Source organism: Hylobates moloch, unplaced genomic scaffold (genome assembly GCF_009828535.3).
Source record: "Hylobates moloch isolate HMO894 unplaced genomic scaffold, HMol_V3 SCAFFOLD_14, whole genome shotgun sequence".
NCBI lineage: Eukaryota > Metazoa > Chordata > Mammalia > Primates > Hylobatidae > Hylobates > Hylobates moloch.
In genome coordinates this window covers 55,908,374-55,920,131 of record NW_026652289.1, presented here as the reverse complement: position 1 = coordinate 55,920,131, position 11,758 = coordinate 55,908,374, and the positions used below count along the sequence as shown (strand labels likewise).

Here is an 11,758-nt window from a genome sequence, read left to right as displayed (position 1 = left end):
AGGAGCGGTGAGAGAGGGCATCCCTGTCTTGTGCCAGTTTTCAGAGGGAATGCTTCCAGTTTTTGCCCATTCAGTATGATATTGGCTGTGGGTTTGTCATAGATAGCGCTTATTATTTTGAGATACGTCCCATCAATACCTAATTTATTGAGAGTTTTTAGCATGAAGGGTTGTTGAATTTTGTCAAAGGCCTTTTCTGCATCTATTGAGATAATCATGTGGTTTTTGTCTTTGGTTCTGTTTATATGCTGGATTACATTTATTGATTTGCGTATGTTGAACCAGCCTTGCATCCCAGGGATGAAGCCCACTTGATCATGGTGGATAAGCTTTTTGATGTGCTGCTGGATTCGGTTTGCCAGTATTTTATTGAGGATTTTTGCATCAATGTTCATCAAGGATATTGGTCTGAAATTCTCTTTTTTGGTTATGTCTCTGCCAGGTTTTGGTATCAGGACGATGCTGGCTTCATAAAATGTGTTAGGGAGGATTCCCTCTTTTTCTATCGATTGGAATAGTTTCAGAAGGAATGGTACCAGTTCCTCCTTGTACCTCTGGTAGAATTCAGCTGTGAATCCGTCAGGTCCTGGACTCTTTTTGGTTGGTAAGCTATTGATTATTGCGACAATTTCAGAACCTGTTATTGGTCTATTCAGAGATTCAACTTCTTCCTGGTTTAGTCTTGGGAGGGTGTATTTGTCGAGGAATTTATCCATTTCTTCTAGATTTTCTAGTTTATTTGCATAGAGGTGTTTGTAGTATTCTCTGATGGTAGATTGTATTTCTGTGGGATCGGTGGTGATATCCCCTTTTTCGTTTTTTATTGCATCTATTTGATTCTTCTCTCTTTTCTTCTTTATTAGTCTTGCTAGCGGTCCATCAATTTTGTTGATCTTTTCAAAAAACCAGCTCCTGGATTCATTAATTTTTTGAAGGGTTTTTTGTGTCTCTATTTCCTTCAGTTCTGCTCTGATTTTAGTTATTTCTAGCCTTCTGCTAGCTTTTGAATGTGTTTGCTCTTGCTTTTCTAGTTCTTTTAATTGTGATGTTAGGGTGTCAATTTTGGATCTTTCCTGCTTTCTCTTGTGGGCATTTAGTGCTATAAATTTCCCTCTACACACTGCTTTGAATGTGTCCCAGAGATTCTGGTATGTTGTGTCTTTGTTCTCGTTGGTTTCAAAGAACATCTTTATTTCTGCCTTCATTTCATTATGTACCCAATAGTCATTCAGGAGCAGGTTGTTCAGTTTCCATGTAGTTGAGCGGTTTTGAGTGAGTTTCTTAATCCTGAGTTCTAGTTTGATTGCACTGTGGTCTGAGAGACAGTTTGTTATAATTTCTGTTCTTTTACATTTGCTGAGGAGAGCTTTACTTCCAACTATGTGGTCAATTTTGGAATAGGTGTGGTGTGGTGCTGAAAAAAATGTATATTCTGTTGACTTGGGGTGGAGAGTTCTGTAGATGTCTATTAGGTCCACTTTATGTAGAGCTGAGTTCAATTCCTGGATATCCTTGTTAACTTTCTGTCTCGTTGATCTGTCTAATGCTGACAGTGGGGTGTTAAAATCTCCCATTATTATTGTGTGGGAGTTTAAGTCCCTTTGTAGGTCACTCAGGACTTGCTTTATGAATCTGGGTGCTCCTGTGTTGGGTGCATATATATTTAGGATAGTTAGCTCTTCTTGTTGAATTGATCCCTTTACCATTATGTAATGGCCTTCTTTGTCTCTTTTGATCTTTGTTGGTTTAAAGTCTATTTTATCAGAGACTAGGATTGCAACCCCTGCCTTTTTTTGTTTTCCATTTGCTTGATAGATCTTCCTCCATCCCTTTATTTTGAGTCTATGTGTGTCTCTGCACGTGAGATGGGTTTCCTGAATACAGCACACTGATGGGTCCTGACTCCTTATCCAGTTTGCCAGTCTGTGTCTTTTGATTGGAGCATTTAGCCCATTTACATTTAAGGTTAATATTGTTATGTGTGAATCTGATCCTGTCATTATGATGTTAGTTGGTTATTTTGCTCGTTAGTTGCTATTGTTTCTTCCTAGCCTCGATGGTCTTTACAATTTGGCCTGTTTTTGCAGTGGCTGGTACCGGTTGTTCCTTTCCATGTTTAGTGCTTCCTTCAGGAGCTCTTTTAGGGCAGGCCTGGTGGTGACAAAATCACTCAGCGTTTGCTTGTCTGTAAAGTATTTTATTTCTCCTTCACTTATGAAGCTTAGTTTGGCGGGATAGCAAATTCTGGGTTGAAAATTCTTTTCTTTAAGAATGTTGAATATCGGCCCCCACTCTCTTCTGGCTTGTAGAGTTTCTGCCGAGAGATCAGCTGTTAGTCTGATGGGCTTCCCTTTGTGGGTAACCCGACCTTTCTCTCTGGCTGCCCTTAACATTTTTTCCTTCATTTCAACTTTGGTGAATCTGACAATTATGTGTCTTGGAGTTGCCCTTCTCGAGGAGTATCTTTGTGGCGTTCTCTGTATTTCCTGAATCTGAATGCTGGCCTGCCTTGCTAGATTGGGGAAGTTCTCCTGGATAATATCTTGCAGACTGTTTTCCAACTTGGTTCCATTCTCTCCATCATTTTCAGGTACACCAATCAGACGTAGGTTTGGTCTTTTCACATAGTCCCAAATTTCTTGGAGGCTTTGTTCATTTCTTTTTATTCTTTTTTCTCTAAACTTCCCTTGTCTCTTCATTTCATTCATTTCATCTTCCATCAGCGATACCCTTTCTTCCAGTTGATCGCATCTGCTACTGAGGCTTCTGCAATCTTCGCGTAGTTCTCGAAACTTGGCTTTCAGCTCCATCAGCTCCTTTAAGCCCTTCTCTCCATTGGTTATTCTAGTTATCCATTCTTCTAATATTTTTTCAAAGTTTTTAACTTCTTTGCTATTGTTTTGAATTTCCTCTCGTAGCTCAGAGTAGTTTGATCGTCTGAAGCCTTCTTCTCTCAACTCATCAAAGTCATCCTCCATCCAGCTTTGTTCCGTTGCTGGTGAGGAACTGCGTTCCTTTGGAGGAGGAGAGGTGCTCTGTTTTTTAGAGTTTCCAGTTTTTCTGCTCTGTTTTTTCCCCATCTTTGCGGTTTTATCTACTTTTTGTCTTTGATGATGGTGATGTACAGATGAGTTTTTGGTGTGGATGTCCTTTCTGTTTGTTAGTTTTCCTTCCACCAGACAGGACCCTCAGCTGCAGGTCTGTTGGAGTTTACTAGAGGTCCACTCCAGACCCCGTTTGGCTGGGTGTCAGCAGTGGTGGCTGCAGAACAGCGGATTTTCGTGAGACCACAAATTCAGCTGTCTGATAGTTCGTCTGAATGTTTTGTCTCAGAGGAGTACCCAGTTGAATGAGGTGTCAGTCTGTCCCTACGGGGGGGGTGCCTCCCAGTTAGGCTGCTCAGGGGTGAGGGACCCACTTTAGGAGGCAGTCTGTCCGTTCTCAGATCTCCAGCTGCGTGCTGGGAGAACCACTACTCTCTTCAAAGCTGTCAGTCAGACAGGGACCTTTAAGTCTGTGGAGGTTCTTGCTGAGTTTTTGTTTGTCTGTGCCCTGCCCCCAGAGGTGGAGCCTACAGAGGCAAGCAGGCCTCCTTGAGCTGTGGTGGGCTCCACCCAGTTCGAGCTTCCTGGCTGCTTTGTTTACCTAAGCAAGCCTGGGCAATGGCGGGCGCCCCTCCCCCAGCCTCGCTGCCGCCTTGCAGCTTGATCTCAGACTGCTGTGCTAGCAATCAGCGAGACTCCGTGGGCACAGGACCCTCCGAGCCAGGTGTGGGACACAATCTCCTAGTGTGCCGTTTTCCAGGCCCGTTGGAAAAGCGCAGTATTGGGGTGGGACTGACCCGATATTCCAGGTGCTGTCTGTTTCCCCTTTCTTTGACTAGGAAAGGGAACTCCCTGACCCCTTGCGCTTCCCGAGTGAGGCAATGCCTCGCCCTGCTTCGGCTCGCACACAGTGCGCTTCACCGACTGTCCTGCACCCACTGTTAGGCACTCCCTAGTGAGATGAAACCGGTACCTCAAGCAGAAATGCAGAAATCACCCATCTTCTGTGTCGCTGGGGCTGGGAGCTGGAGACCGGAGCTGTTCCTATTCGGCCATCTTGGCTCCACCCCCAAATAATATTCTTATAATTTCTTACGCCTGTCTTACTTTAATCTCTTAATCCTGTTATCTTCGTAAGCTGAGGATACGTCAGCTCAGGGCCACTATGATAATTGTGTTAACTCTACAAATTGATTGTAAAACGTGTGTTTGAACAATATGAAATCAGTGCACCTTGAAAAAGAACAGAATAACAGTGGTTTAGGGAACAAGGGAAGACAACCATAAGGTCTGACTGTCTGTGGGGTCGGGCAAAATAGAGCCATATTTTTCTTCTTGCAGAGAGCCTATAAATGGACATGCAAATAGGGAAGATATTGCTAAATTCTTTTCCTAGCAAGGAATTTTAATAATTAATACCCTGGGGAAGGAATGCATTCCTGGGGGGAGGTCTATAAATGGCCGCTCTGGGAGTGTCTGCCTTATGCTGTTGAGATAAGGACTGAAATACACCCTGGTCTCCTGCAATACCCTCAGGCTTATTAGGGTGGGGAAAAAACCCCACCCTGGTAAATTTGAGGTCAGATCAGTTCTCTGCTCTCGAACCCTGTTTTTTGTTGTTTAAGATGTTTATCAAGACAATTCGTGCACCGCTGAACATAGACTCTTATCAGTAATTTTGCTTTTGCCCTTTGCCTTGTGATCTTTGTTGGACCCTTATCAGGAGTTTCTCATTTTGCCCTTGTCCTGTTTCCTCAGAAGCATGTGATCTTTGTTCTCCTTTTTGCCCTTTGAAGCATGTGATGTTTGTGACCTACTCGCTGTTCTTAGACCCCCTCCCCTTTTGAAATCCTTAATAAACACTTGCTGGTTTTGCAGCTCAGGTGGGCATCACGGTCCTACTGATATGTGATGTCACCCCCGGAGGCCCAGCTGTAAAATTCCTCTCTTTGTACTCTTTCTATTTCTCAGCCAGCCGACACTTGTGGAAAATAGAAAGAACCTGTGTTGAAATATTAGGGGCAGCTTCCCGGTATATTTCCTTAGTGACATTCCTGCAATTTCCTTTAGAAAGTCTTTCTATTCACCTTCTATAACCAGGGAAGGAGAGATTGAGAAGAAGAGACAAAGGATGATTTTATGTTTTTCAGTCCCAGTCATTATTTGATGAGAAACTGATATTACAACCTTCAAAAACTCAAGATATGTATTCAACATGTAGTAGTAGAACAAGTATCTTAGTTTAATAGTCTATATATTTTTGATGCACTATAATATATTCTTGTAGTCAGTAGGATCAAAATTTTAATGTGATAATTGCAGTATGTTTATGGTTAGTTTAGACATGAGGACAGTGCTAAAGGAGAAAATCTGATGACTGTGTTGTTTGTTTTGTCAAAATATGCTACCTAGCTCCAGAGTTTCCTATTTTGGAGAAGCAGAACTGGTTGATTCATCTTCATTATATCCAGAAAGATTATGAAGCCTGCAAGGTAAGACATTGCCATGATAATAAAAATGAGAAGGCAGGATGTTGGGTAGGCAACTAACAGTGCCTGCTGAACAGCATGTGGCAGTTTATATCTCAGTGATAAAATATGAATTCCTTTTTCCCCGTACTTCTCACACTGGTTATCTTTTGCTATGGTAGTGATGTTTAACATACAACCTCAAAATGTCAGTGGCCCCCAACAAACAGATATTTATTAATTGCTCATGGGCTTTCAGATCAGCTGTGGGTTGGCTGGGTTTGACTGCAGGCTGTGGGTCAGGTTCAGGTGTGTTCCATGTGTCTTCTCATGTCAAGAGCAAACAACTCTCTGGGATATGTTGGTCTTCTGGTGGAGGCAGATGTTCAGCTCAGCACATTAAGTTTTTTATCTTTGGATAGATGAAAAATGGTATTTTGTTGAGTTCTTTTTTATTTTTTTTGAGATGGAGTCTCACTCTGTCACCTAGGCTGGAGTGCAATGGCACGATCTTGGCTCATTGCAGCCTCTGCCTCCCAGGTTCAAGCAATTCTTCTGCCTCAGCCTCGTGAGTAGCTGGGACTACAGATGAGTGTCACCACACCCAGCTAATTTTTTGTATTTTTAGTGGAGATGGGGTTTCACCATATTAGCCATGCTGGTCTCGAACTCCTGACCTCGTGGTCTGCCCGCCTTGGCCTCCCAAAGTGCTGGGATTATAGGCATGAGCCACCGTGCCCAGCCCTGAGTTTTATTTTTTAATTTCCCTCTTATTGCAAGGTTGATCATCATGTGTATATTTAAAAACCATTTGTATTTCCCTTTCTCTGTATCTTTGGTAACATACCATATATGTTACAAACTTGCAGGCAGACAGTGGTAGTACTAACATGCAGAACATATCCTTGGTGTCATCTTTTTTGGCATCCAGAGCTTTGTGACCCATCTAAGGTTTTTAATTTATACCTGTGGCATTTATACCTATGGCAGTGCACAGAACTAATTCATACTGGTATGACAAAGATTCACGCCAGTTTTTTTTTTTTTTTTTTTTTGAGATAGAGTTTTGCTCTTATTGCCCAGGCTAAGAGTGCAGTGGCAAACTCTCGGCTCACTGCAACCTTTGCCTTCTGATTTCAAGCGATTCTCCTGCCTCAGCCTTCCAAGTCGCTGGGATTACAGGCGCCTGCCACTACGCCCAGCTAATTTTTTTTTTTTTTTTTTGTATTTTTAGTAGAGATGGAGTTTCACCATGTTGGTCAGGCTGGTCTCGAACTGCTGACCTCGTGATCCACCCACCTTGGCCTCCCAGAGTGCTGGGATTATAGGCATGAGCCACCACACCTGGCCCATACCAGTTTTTTTTGGTACCACTGATCTGAAAGCAGATACCAGTATGAATCTTTTTCTTTTTCTTTTCTTTTTTTTTTGAGACAGAGTTTTGCTCTTGTCGCCAAGGGTGGAGTGCAATGGCGTGACCTTGGCTCACTACAACCTCCGCCTCCTAGGTTCAAGCGATTTTCCTGCCTCAGCCTCCTGAGTAGCTGGGATTACAGGCATGTGCCGCCACACCTGGCTAATTTTTTGTGTTTTTAGTAGAGATGGGGTTTTTCCGTGTTGGTCAGGCTGGTCTCAAACTCCCGACCTCAGATGATCCGCCTGCCTCGGCCACCCAAAGTGTTGGCATTACATGCGTGAGCCACCGTGCCCGGCCACCAGTATGAATCTTGAAAGGTTCTTTCTTTTTCATCTGTGATAATACTTGGAAATCTTTTCATACTTTTCTTAGCTTGCCTAGTTAGATTTTAGACAGGGGTTGGCAAACTTTTTCTGTAATGGGCCAGTAATATTTTAGGGTTTGTAGGCCACATACAGTCGCTACATCATATTTGTTATCTTATTTTTTATAACCCTTTAGAAATATAAAAACCACTGTTAGCTTGAGAGCTGTACAGAAATATACAGGGCCTGTAAGCCCTGTAGTTTGCAAATCCGTGTTCTAGAATAAGTAATCATAACAAGGGAGTTGAAATTTTAAGAAACTGAATGAACTAGTACTTTACTAGGCATTATTAATACTCTAGGTTTTTTTACATATGATTCTTATCCAGGTCTACTTTTTCATTACTATTTTATTTATTTATTTTTTAGATGGAATCTTGCTCTGTTGCCCAGGCTGGAGTGCAGTGGCGTGATCTTGGCTCACTGCAACCTCCGCCTCCCGGGTTCAAGCGATTCTCCTGCCTCAGCCTCCTGAGTAGCTGGGATTACAGGCACGTGCCACTACTGCCTGGCTAATTTTTGTATTTTTAGTAGAGATGGGGTTTCACCATATTGGTTAGGCTGATCTTGAACTCCTGACCTCATAATCTGCCTACCTTGGTCTCCCAAAGTGTTGGGATTACAGGCATGAGCCATCACACCTGGCCTGTCCATGTCTACCTTTTCTTAAAGACACCTGGAGAAACTTAACCACTGCTCAGAAGCATTTTTCTTCCTCTTTCAGGCTGTTATCAAAGAACAGCTTCAGGAGACTCAGGGATTGTGTGAATATGCTATCTATGTCCAAGGTAAGACACACACTTCTTGTCTTCTTGCTAGAGAAATACACTTTTCCTAGGTTCTTGAAAAAGACCAGGCAGTTGAAGAAACAAGTTCAAGTACAGTCATGCACCGCCTAACAACAGAGATATGTTCTAAGAAATGTATTGTTAGGCAATTTTGTCATTGTGTGAACATTACATAGAGTGTACTTACACAGACATAGATGGATGACATAGTGTACTATACACATAGGCTATATGATACAGTCTATTGCTCCCAGGCTACAAACCTATATGAGCAGGTGTTATACTGAATACTGTAGGCAGTTGTAAAACAGTGGTAAGTGTATCTACACATAGAAAAGGTACTGTAAAAATATGGTATAAAAGATAAAAAATAGTATACCTGTATAGAATACTTACCATGGATGGACTGGAAGTTGCTCTGGGTGAGTTAGTGGTGAATGAATGTGAAGGTCTAGAACATTACTGTATACTAATGTAGACTTTATAAACACTGTACACTTAGCCTACACTAAATTTATTTAAAAATATTTTTTCTACAATGATAAATTAACTTTAGCTTACTGTAACTTTTTACTTTATAAACTTTAAAACTTTTTGGCTCTTTTGGGGTAATACTTAAAACACACAACAACATTGTACATTTGTACAAAAATAGTTTATTTATGTCCTTATTCTATAAGCTTTTTTCTTTTTCTTTTCTTTTTTTGTTTTGTAGAGAGACAGAGTCTCACTATGTTGCCCAGGCTGGTCTTGAACTCCTGGGCTCAAGCACTCCTCCTGCTTCAGCCTCTCAAAGTGCTGGGATTATAGGCATGAACCACAACACTCGGCTCTTTATGCTATTCTTAAAACTTTTTATTTTTTTACTTTTAAACTTTTTTGTTAAAAACTAAGACACACTACTACAGTGGTAGTACTAACATGCAGAATGTATCCTTGTTGTCTTTTTTGGCATTCAGAGCTTTGTGACCCATCTAAGGTCTTTGACACACACACACACACACACACACACACGCACTGGTCTAGGCCTACACAGAGTCAAGATTATAAATATCACTGTCTTCCACCTCCTTATGGAAGGTCTTCAGTGGAATAACATACATGGAGCTGTCATCTCCTATAACAATAGGAATACCTTCTTGAATACCTCCTGAAGGATCTGCCTGAGGCGGTTATACTTTTTTTAGTAAGTGGAAGGAGTACACGCTAAAATAAAGATTAAAATATATAGCGTAGTAAATACATAAACCAGTAATGTAGTCATTTATTATCATTATCAAGTATTAAGTTCTATATATACGTAATTGTATATGCTGTACTTTTATGTGACTGGCAGCACAGTAGGTTTGTTTATACCAGCATCACTACAGATAGGTGAGTAATACATTGCACTGTTTTGATTGCTATGACGTCACTGGGCAATAGGAATTTTTCCTCTTCATTATAATCTTAAGGGATCATCGTCATTTATACATCTGTCGACCAAAATGTCATTACAGGTGCATGAGTGTAAATGTTCTAGGAAGGTTTTATTCAGTATTAATCTTTTTATGGAATCTGAATATAATTACTGTGTTGGATTTGACTTCAGAAATGACTAGTAATGTTAAAAAATTGCTATGATTACCCATTTTTTAGTTTCTGGCTAGTTTTTTTTGGAATGGATGCTTAGGATTCCTGCCTAATACAGTGATTTCAGGGCCAGAAGATGCTTTTGGAAGGATTCCTTGTAATCAAGCTAAAAGAGATGAAGAAGAGCTTGAGGATTTCTGTAAGGTGAATCAGGATGGGGGAAGAAGCCTAGAAATAAACAAGATAAAGCAGAGCATAAATTCAGCTCATTAGAAACCAAAGATAAGGACCACTCACTTTTTTTTTTTTTTTTTTTTTTTGAGACAGAGTCTTGCTCTGTTGCCCAGCTGGAGTGCAGTGGCATGATCTCAGCTCACTGCAACCTCCGCCTCCCAGGTTCAAGCAATCCTCCTGCCTCAGCCTCCCGAGTAGCTGGGATTACAGGCACATGCCACCACGTCCGGCTAGTTTTTGTATTTTTAGTAGAGACGAGGGTTTGCTATGTTGGCCAGGCTGGTCTCGATCTCCTGACCTCAGGTGATCCACCTGCCTCGGCCACCCAAAGTACTGGGATTACAGGCATGAACCACTGCACCTGGCCCACTGACTTAAATTTTCCTCTTTAGTGGCATATTTTCCTCTTTAGTTTTTTAAAAATTTCCTTTTAGTTTTTTAAAAATTTCCTCTTTAGTGGCAATTTTCCTCTTTAGTTTTTCCAGGAACTTTCTTTTTGACTCCTGGGTGTAAATGAATGGTTTTGTTTACCATTCATTGCATTTGTGGTCTTCAGACTAACATATAATTTTCTGACATAATTGTTAAGATATTGACAAATTTAGGACATCATGGCAAAAAATGCTCTTATTCCCAGTGTCACAATTATCAGACTTTCAGTGCCTGATAAATTCTTCTGAAAACATAGGCCTAGGAAAAACCTCTGGTTCTAATTGGTTGTTATACTGACAACCGAAGTCTTAAATGTTATTGTATTCTTTGCCAAAATCTCCGTCTTGAATTTGAGGTATTGATTCCATTTGCCCCATTTGGGGGTTTGCTCTGAAAACTATCAGTTAGAAGTCAATTATGATAAATGAAGCATCTGATGGGGAAGCCCCAAAATGTTCTTAATGTGAAGAGTTTGTGTGATAATTTGCAAAGGAACTAATTATCTATGTGATGGATCCTGGGAGTAGAGAGAGAAGTAGGTAGGTTTGAGCTACCTTACTAAAAGAGAGTTGAGCTTGTCAGCAGTTTTGGTTGTTGTTTCAGCCTGTCCAAAGTCATATCTGATTGTATTAAGGATACAGTTGTCCAAAGGATTTACTTGATGTGGTTTCCCAGTTTTCTCTTCTCCAATTTTTCTGACCCCAGGCTCCATTCTTCCCAGAACATGGTTTTACTTTTTTTTGTATTTTCTGTTTCTTGGCAGCACTGATATCTCGCCTGGAAGGAAATATCCAAGAATCCCTAGAACTCTTCCAGACATGTGCAGTTCTTAGCCCTCAGAGTGCAGATAACCTCAAGCAGGTGGCCAGATCTTTGTGAGTATTGGCAACCTGGAGGCCCTAGGGCACTCACAGAGAACATTGTGAAATGCATTCTTAGGTACAGCCTGCTGCTGGCAGCCGCATCAGCCTGATACACAAGTGGAGAATGGTTTAATAGGTATAATGGGATTCACTCTGAAGAGCATGGATTAAGTTTGAAATTTGAGATAACTAGTGTTAAGGAACTAAGCCTTTTAAACACTGTGCATTCTAGTTTGATGGGGGACCGATATTGTTTATCATGTAAATAGAGACACCTTGTACCCTAAGTCTTCTAAACTTATTGGCAGTCCTTGGAATTTTTCTCATCTTCTCTTCTAACACTTAATATTTGTCACACAGTAAGTTTTTAGTAAGGACAGAGAGTTCCTGACTTCTGATGGCTCAACTTACATAATTTGTCAACTTTACAATGATGTAAAATTGTTTTGTATTCAGTAGAAACTGTACTTCAAGTATCTATACAGCCATTCTGTTTTTCATTTTCATAGTATTCAGTAAATTACGTGAGATATTCAGCATTTTATTATAAAATTGGCATTATGTTAGATGATTTT

The 11,758-nt window shown here is 40.9% G+C and overlaps 1 protein-coding gene across 3 annotated transcripts in view; it reads left to right on the top strand.

Moving 5' to 3' along the window:
• BBS4 (Bardet-Biedl syndrome 4) overlaps positions 1–11,758 on the top strand; it is a 61,116-nt gene that overhangs the window by 27,569 nt on the left and 21,789 nt on the right. For all 3 annotated transcript variants that reach the window (XM_032176265.2, XM_058427532.1, XM_058427531.1), the window contains 3 exons: positions 5,457–5,536; positions 8,019–8,082; positions 11,084–11,195. In XM_032176265.2, coding sequence (XP_032032156.1) covers positions 5,457–5,536; positions 8,019–8,082; positions 11,084–11,195 — 256 coding nt within the window. The remainder of the gene's footprint in view (positions 1–5,456; positions 5,537–8,018; positions 8,083–11,083; positions 11,196–11,758) is intronic.